Source organism: Rattus norvegicus, chromosome 10 (genome assembly GCF_036323735.1).
Source record: "Rattus norvegicus strain BN/NHsdMcwi chromosome 10, GRCr8, whole genome shotgun sequence".
NCBI classification, from domain to species: Eukaryota; Metazoa; Chordata; class Mammalia; order Rodentia; family Muridae; genus Rattus; species Rattus norvegicus.
In genome coordinates, this window is record NC_086028.1 from 18236960 (window position 1) to 18245738 (window position 8779).

General features: G+C 51.5%; 1 protein-coding gene across 5 annotated transcripts in view; it reads right to left on the reverse strand.

Moving 5' to 3' along the window:
- Fgf18 (fibroblast growth factor 18) overlaps positions 1-4970 on the reverse strand; it is a 31690-nt gene extending 26720 nt beyond the window's left edge. The window contains exons 1-2 of one of the 5 annotated variants that reach the window (XR_005489768.2): positions 3828-4960; positions 3637-3673 (exon numbers count right to left, since the gene is read on the reverse strand). Coding sequence is in view for 3 of the 5 variants with exons in the window: in XM_039085735.2 (XP_038941663.1) it covers positions 3637-3673; positions 3828-3859 (69 nt within the window). In the remaining 2 variants the exon portion in view is untranslated. Of the gene's footprint in view, positions 1-3289; positions 3535-3636; positions 3674-3827 lie in introns of those variants that run through there. The other 4 variants (XM_039085735.2, NM_019199.2, XM_039085733.2 and 1 more) reach the window with 4 other exon arrangements.
- Between the last annotated feature and the right edge of the window lie 3809 nt (positions 4971-8779).

Genomic DNA, 8779 nt, shown 5'->3' on the forward strand with positions numbered 1-8779 from the left:
TAACACAAGGTCTTAAATCCAGTTCTTGGCTTGGAGCCATGACCCTGAACAAATCCTTTCCTGGCTAGCTCTGTATCTTCTTTCTCTCTGTGTGGAGCAGGAATATGACCCCATCCTACCTGACTTCCTTGTAGAAAGCCGGAAGGCTAAGATTAGCTTCCTCTCTTGCACCTAGGCAAGTCTCTTCCCAGAAAGCGGAAGGGTTGCCACAACGCCAGAGCATCTGACAGTGTTCTCTTCTAAGGCCAGGGGACTGTCTAGGTCTCTCCCAGGGCCAAAGAGAAGCAGGCTAAGTGTTGAATGGAAACTCAGGAGAATGGACCAATGAACGATGTTGCTTTGAGATATTACAAGTGCCATCCAACAGGACAGCTTTCTATTCTCCTCTTGTCCCAAAGGACACTGTCCCCTAGCCTCTCCAACCTGGCCAGCCTAAAGGAAGGGCCTAAGCTTCAGCGAGGATGCTAGGTGTGGGTGGTCAGTCAGGAGTATGAAGGGAACTGCAAACTTCAACACCTCCCGGGGAGACAGGAAGTAGCTCTGTGGGAAGAACAAGGAGCTGGCAGGAGGGATAAGAGACTGGAGGAAGCCCTCCCCCTCTCTCCCAGCACTGGCTGACCTTCTGCTAGCTTGTCTGAGGAAGGCAAGGACCTAGTGGAGCCTGGCGGCAGGAACAATGTCCGGCAGGTGCCGGCGGAGCTCCGTGAAAAGCCGGGCCCGGTGTCATTGTCAGAGCTTAGCCAAGTGCAGAAAAGCAATTTACTGGTCACGCTGCCTGCTCCCCGCGGAAATTTTTAAAATTCTTCCGATTTGAGCTATCTGTGGTGTTCTGAGTCGTGTGGAGAAAGGATGAAGGGGTTTTATTAAATTCCCAGCTTCCCGCTTCCCAGGGTGGCCAGTGGGTGAGGGCGGGGCTCACCACACTGGTGGTGGGCGGAGGACAGTATCTACATTGAGTGTATTCATGGAAACCTGTCTTAGTGAGGGAAATCCATTTGGGGCCTGGCGACTGAAGGCTGGGAGGAGGGGAGGCACCCAGAAATTCCATTGCTAAGACTGCACCAATCCCTAAAACAGTAAGGATAGAAGTAAATTGTTTTTTCAGTTAGCCAAGATGCCTCGCTGGGGGTGGGGGTGGGGAGATTGACAATCAGCAACATGTCTTCTGGCAACTTCTGCTTATCGGCCACTTTTCACAAATGAGGAAACAAAAACCCCTACAAAAATCACCTATTTCCAAGCCCGGGGCCCCTCCTCCACATAGGATGGCCTTCTGCTCTTCTTACACCAGAGGCGTTCCAACTGTAGGCGCCCCTGTGCACCCTGCCCAGGACTGCACCTACTTCCACAGCATCACGCAAACTTGCCCCTGCAGGGTTCAGACTGCAGACTCCCTCGGTAACCCACACCTTTGAAGCCATCCTGGTCTCTACCACTAAGGGCCACTCCATGGTCTATAAACTGTAAAAGTAAACATGAGCCCACTAATTGTTCCCCCTGGTGGTTTATTTACCTTTTAGGAATCTTGGTTTAAAAAAAAAAAAAAAGTCTAAGGATTGCTATGAATGAATTCTCTTCCAGACATACCAGATTCGAGCACTGTTTTCTGAGTGATCTTCACGAAGACCCCTAGCTGGTCCCAAGGATAGAAACCAGGGGTTTAAAGACGCCAGCCCAATGCAGGTCAGATGTCTAGAGGCTGGAGGGGACAAAGGGGCAAAAGGAAGGGGGGTGGAAAAGACAAGGCTCCCTCACCTACATGGATCCTGCCTCTTGACCTAACCCAAGCAGACCACCCAGATCTTTCTTAAAGATGCTGGCTTAGTTCTGGCCAGGAGGTGGAGGTGGAAGCAGAGTCCAGACCCCTTCCCTCACACACACTCCCATCAGAGAACACAAAGACCACCCGGCAGCCCCTCCCCGGCCCTACTTAAAGAAGAACCGAAAGCAGCAAGCAAGCGTGGGATTGGGCAGTAAGACCCAAAGGCTCCTTTCTGCCTCCACATCCATTTCCTCAGCTCCTGCCCCAAGCTCAGCCCAGCCAGACAAGCAGACCCCCTGGAGTGACCCTGGAACCTGCCTTCTGCTTGGGAACTCAGCTGCAGACAGACTAGGCAGCCTATGCCTGGCACTGGCCTTTTCTCTAACATCGACCATTCCCACACCCTGTCCCCCACCCCCTCACCACATAGGGTCACATCTGCTTGGGCAAACAGCCAGCGTTAAGTTACTGACTCCAGTTGTATTGATTCAAGAAGTCACTGGGGACCCCAGCCTAGCCAATAGAAGGAAAGAGTCATCAGTCTGTCCATCCATCTATCCTTCCAGCCCAGAGTCTCAACTGGTTGCCCTGAGTTTCATGCCTGTCCCAAGGAACAGTCATGATCAAACTAGGAACCACAGCCCAGAGACACAGACAAGATTCCTTGTACCAGAAAGGAAGAGAGGATCAACTCTAGCCGGTACACAGGGCTGTCTCCAGGCATCTCCAGAACTCAGAAGGCTACAACCAAGCATCTTCCCATTAGCCCTGCAAGGGCACCTGCCTTTCACGGAGAGGGGGAGGGGACAGATAATCCTCTTTTGGCCTATGTCCAGTTTATTCAGCGTCCCCTCCCTTGTAGCTGTAGGTAGGTAGGTAGAGGTATTGGGCAGCTGGTGTTTCCTAGTCTACTGCCACCCCTCCCACCCGCCCCACACACACCATGCTGAGGCAGCCCTGGTCTGGTTCTAATCGGGGCTGAAGTCGACTCCCTACCCCCCCCCCCCTTTCCTTCATTTCCACGGCTTTGGAAGCCAGAGCATTCCAACTGTCTGTGTGCCAAGACCTTCCCGAGTCTGAAAGCTGCTGAAGTAACAGATCAGATTTTAGCAAGTGCTTTCCAGGCTGAGCGCCAAGTCCTTTTCTGATTCACAGAGAGCGAACCGGGACCAAGCAGGGAACAAGCCCTGGGCTGCACCACCTTGGGCAAGGACATGTGGAGCAGAACGCAGCAGGATAGGGAGCAGTCAGTCTCTCTCTCTCTCCTCTCTCTCTCTCTCTCTCTCTCTCTCTCTCTCTCTCTCTCTCTCTCTCTCTCTCTCCCTCTCCCTCTCCCTCTCCCTCTCCCTCTCCCTCTCCCTCTCCCTCTCCCTCTCCCTCTCCCTCTCTCCTCCCACCCACAGAGTAATTTACAACTAAAGCTCTCTCTCTGGACTCAAAATCCACTCAGCTGAAAACAACCTTTTTGTCTGCAGGGACAAGCAGGCTGTAAAGGGACAGTTGGCATAAAAACCTCTAGGTCCCTACCTCGCCAGCTGTGCTCGGGGGTTGGAGTCCCACACATCACTCCGGCTGAGCCCTCCGGCTCTGGGGGATCTCCCTACCGAGGCCAGCCGAGGCCGCGACAGTCCGCACTGGCTCAAGCAGTAGCTCCTAGCCCTTGGCCTGACACCGACAGCGCAGGACGCGCGCGAAGCCGCCCTTCCGCGCCCTGGGAACAGGTGCACTGGGCTTGTTGCCCAGGAGGGGTGGGGCACCGAGAGGGGGCGCGGTCCCGGGAAGGGGGGTCAGCCCGCACCTCGAAGAAGAGCGCGCTGAGGTTGGCGGGGGGGTTGGGAGGGGGGACAGGACACGACTCTCAGGAGCCCACGTACCTGAACCTGGAAGCACAGCAGTAGAAAGTGTAAACACCTGCAGGAGAAAGAGGGAGAGGTCAGTGGGATCAGAGGAGGGACCGCAGATGGACAGACAGACATGCAGGCAGAAAGTCGGGCGGGCAGACAGACAGCCACACGCACAGGGACAGGCATCCAGGCAGGGTGGCCAGAACCGGGTGGGTGCTTACAGGCAAGTGCAGGCGGAGGGCGCTGAATACATCGCGGGGCGGGGGGGGAGGCGGCGGCTCCTAGCCCAGCCTGCACATGTCCGCTCCCCGCGGCCGGGACCGGGCGCCTCCGCCGCCGCCGCCGCCGCCGCCGCCGCTGCTGCTGCTGCTCCCTCCTCGCCGGCTGCTTCTGCAGACTCTGCTGCTCCGGGGCGCTCCGCGGCGCGCCCTGCGGCATCAGCGCCCCGCGCGGCTCCTCCCGAGCGCTGCGCCCTCCGAGCCGGCGCGGGGGCTGTGGGGCGACCGCGGTGCGGGAGGCGCCCGGCCGGTGCGGGGAAGCTGGACTGAAGCGGGCGGACGGGAGGGCCGTCTGGGCGTTCGCGGGACGTGGGCAGCCGGTTCAGTCCAGGGGCAGCATGCACGGCGGGGACTGCGGCTGAGGCGCCGCGGCCGGGGCGCGAGGCTGGCGGGACCGGGGTCAGCGCTCCGAGGCTGGGGCGCGCATCTGCAGTGCGAACGCGTCACGGCCGCTCCGTCTGGGCGCCCGCCGGCTCATGTCTCCTCCTCCGTGTCTCTCCGGCCGTGCACATCGCCGCCTCCCACCGCTGGCGGCGGCCGGGGCGTTTTCTACGCGCGGGCGGCGAGGGGGCGGGGGGCCAGGGGCGGGCCCGGGCCCGCGCCGGCACAATGAGGATGCGGGGCCCGGGGGCTCCCCCCTCGGGGCGCGGCCGGACGGGCGCTCAGCGCGGCTGGGTGCGCCGCGCCCACATCAAAGCCGGCCCTGCCTGCTCGCCTGCCTGCCGCGGCCTCTCCACTGCCTCCTCCTTCTGGCGGCGCAGGGTTGGAGGGGAGGCACTCAAGACTGTCGGCTATGGGACTGGCCGTTCAGCCGGGCAGAACCCACGAAGCTGGAGCTGGTGAGCTCTGGAAGCCGTCGGAGCTCTGCGCCACAAGGCTAATATTGGCCGAATGGGACAGGCGGAGTTCCCAAAGAATGCAATTAGGTGCAAAGGGTCCGTCCTCCCTCCCTCACATTTGCTGTTCGTATTCACATCCACTAGTGTTCGGAAGCAAGAGGAGGACAAACAAGGCCCGCCCGGTGAGGTTGACTCAACTGAAAGGAGTCGTGTTTACCCTTACCCTTAGGCCACTCGAGATAGTGGCTTTTCCCAGACACCCACCACCACCACCACCACCACCACCACCACCACCACCACCACCACCACCACCACCACCACAACCACTACACCACCACTGCACCCACCACTACACCACCACTGCACCCACCACCACCACCACCACCACCACCACCACCACCACCACCACCACCGTGGGGTGACTACAGTAGTAAAGCCTTTTTCTGTTCTTGTCCCTGCCATGGGAGATGGGAAAGTCTTGGGGGCGTCTCTCTCCCCACCCCTGCTCTGGGACTCTAAGGTCGGTTCTAAGGATTCCAGCTGCGTTCTCTGCTGTGACCCGGGTTTTGGAAGCACACGACTACCACCTAGCGGCTCAAAAGTGTCGCTGTAACCTCGGCCCTGACTGACTCCCTGACTGGGAGTAGCCAGGACTCTGGTCAGCGCTCACTCCAGGCCCTCTTCAGTTCACACACTAAGCAGCTTGTTTTCCTGCCCTTGATCACCAACCCTGAACTTTTTCTGTCCTCCTATTAACCCCAAAATGTAGATATTGTTGTCAGAGGCCTGCCTCATTCTGTCTAGAGCCTAGGTCAGCCAAGTTCTGCTTTGGACTGATGCTAAAACTAACAGGTCACAGTGGGCAAGAAACTAGAGAACGAGCTCAAAATGCAAAACTCAGGAATTCGGATTATTTGGTTTAAAAGCCTTGTCCGTAGCTGTGGTTGCTATTCCCCTTTCGCTGGAGCATACAGTGAAGGTGCTGCTCAGTGGTGTTATTCCTGAAGTTATAGAAACATAGTAGTATTTGTTCCAAGTACCAGACCTCCCTGTAAGCTACTTTCAGTTTTTTCAAAGTTGAGGCTAAAGGGACAGTATTAAAAACAAATCCTGAAAACCTTTGCAAAAATCGAGTGTTTTGAGATAGTTCTTGCATGAAGCGAAGTTGATTTTATGTCGTTTGTCTGGCTGCCTGAACTAGCCTTGCAAAGTTATTATAACTTCCTAAATTCTGGAATGAACAAATTCAGAGTGAAACGACAAACCACAAATAGGGATGAACCAAAAAGCCCTTGGTTTTCTTTACAGACTGCCACTCAGCACATGTATCTGCTGACATGTTTCATCTATCTTCTAAGAATAATTTCTTCCTTTTCCTCTGTGCATTTTACTAGTATTTTTTACTACTTTTGAATGCAATGGGTAATGCAATGTCCCACCTACAATGGTTTGGTGACCTCAGTCATCACACGAGACAGCCCCAAACCCCAAAAATCCAGTAGTGTTCTGAGAACATTCAAGAATCAAAAGTTCAGGGTGCTGGGGATATAGTTTGGAGAGACTCACAGTTCAATTCCCAATACTCACTAAATAATAGGATAAAAGTGTACAGATCTATAATGTAAGGCCTGCCACTCCAGAGGTAGAAGCTGCAGGATCTGTTCAGGCTTATGTTTGGGTCCAGCCGGGTGCTACATTAGACACTATCTCAAAGGGATGAGGGCTATAGAGCTGGCTCAGCAGTTGAGGACTTGTGTACCTGCATACTTGTGACATACATAGTTCTTTAAAAATCAAATCCTAGACTCGAATGTTCTTCCTTGCCAGCAAAATATAGCTAACTATAGACATGACAAAGACAACCAAAGACTAGCTGACAATAGCTATAATTCCAATCTTCTCATCTCAACTTCATGTAGAAACCAGACCACCATTCCAGTTATAGCATTGAAAGTTATGTTGACTTTAGCCACTTAGGTCACTCACAATTATACCCTGAAGCCCAGTTTGTTACCGATACATATTTATCAGTGACTTTTGAAATGTTGAAACTCACTCCACTGTTTGAAGTCCTACTGTGTTGTCAGTCCTAAGTTACCCCAGTTTAAACAAAATAGAAAAAAAAACCTGGGGGGGAGGGGTGCAGAGTGACAGTGAGATGAATCCATAGGATTTGCTGAAACTCACATAATGGCAGGAAATAATCTACCCATTATCTTGACTCCCACATGTTGACTGTTAACACATATTACACATACATGTGAGTGCACAAACCACACAAACCCCCCAGGTGACCCAAGACCTAGCAATTTAGATGCTAGACTTTTCTTTTAACCAGTATTCTGAATAAAAACATGTAGCTAAGACCAAGGTAGATGCAGCCAGCTAAAGGAATATTTCATGTGTGTTCAAGACAGGTAGGCATTACCAGGGACAGTAGTGTCTTGTAAACAGGCCTTCCTAAGGAAGCAGGTAGACAACATTCTTTGTTAAAGGTTTACACTCATTTTAATCACTCAGTTTTGACAAACATCACCTCTTAGGAAATCTCCCCACCTCTAATAGGACAAGACTCTTTCCCCTTCCAGTGGAATCCGGTGAGTCATTTGCTGCTACAATCACCCCATGCTTGACTACTAAAGTCAGGGATGGTGGCACGCACCTTTTATCTCAGCACTGTGCAGGCAGAGGCAAGAGATCTGTGAATCAGGCCAGCCTGGTAAAGGGCAACCAGGGCTATTACATGGAGAAAACATGAAAAACACCACCCTGCCCCGTCAAAAAACAGGCACTTCTAATTAATACAGCAAAACTTTGAAGTCTCCAAGGCATCAAATTCTGATAGCCTGCAATTTAACCCTCTATTTCTGGAACCCAAACCCCACTTTTAGCCCCATAACTTAAAAAAATGCTTTAGTAATTCCTTAATGTGCTTTGAGAACACTATAAACAAGCTACTCTTCATTTTACATTGCCTATACTCCAGGATAAACTGCCTTTACTGAGCTCTGAAGTTTACATCAATAGCTTGCAACGCACAAACACAAGTTACACATCAGTCAGCAGCTGGCTACCTAGGAATCAGGATTAATAAGCTTTGAGATACATGGATTTTCTTTGCCTTTTTGTTTCATATACTTCCACCTTATATGTTAACATTTTTCACAAGTTAGCAAGCAGGCAGAAACATCTTACATAAAACAGGACAGCCAGCCTCTCTCATGGTGTTCCCTCCACCTAGTTTTAACTTTAGACAAAAGTTGTTTCAAATTAGAATCTTAGACCTCTCCTTCCATTAAGACTTCAATATTCTTACCTCTTCTGATGTATTCAATGCTAACTGAATACCATAACTGTATATAAACCCTACCTGAATACTGTTTTACTTAAGACTACCAACCAAAGCACACCAATATTCCTATTTCCATGTAGCCATGGTAATGCTCACTTGGCATTGTGCATAATCATACCATACACCAACCCAGGACTAGTAGGTCTGCACTAAGTCTGCCTAGACAAAGCTCTGCTCCTACAGTTTAGTGGCTGAAGCTTAAGACTTAATTCTTGGTAACTGGTTAGAACAAGATTCAGATTCAAGAATCCAAGATTCAGAAATGCCTCAAACATTTTACCATTTATAATTAAGAATAGACAAACTGTACCATACTTTCTAACCTACCTCGTGACCTGCTAGACAACTTCAGTCTCAATCCCAAACCATCAGATTGAAAAAAATCTACAGATAGCCTAAGAATTTATTAAAACTATCCATTAAGTTTTGTTTTCACATATGGATTCTCCCATGCACTGTTACAATGCTATTGTTAATATCCCAGCAAAATAGGATGAATGAACCAGAATGGTTAGATGCAACTTATATCTGAATCTCAGTAGAGAAGGTGTTTTAAGTGTTAGTCCCCTCAATGTCCACAAGTAAAGACTTACATGGATGGGAATGACTGCTCAGAAATAACTGAGGGGATAGTAGGAATACTTAACTGGGATGAGGGCACCGATGAAGTATGAAACCATTAAATAAGCAAATAGAAACAGTGC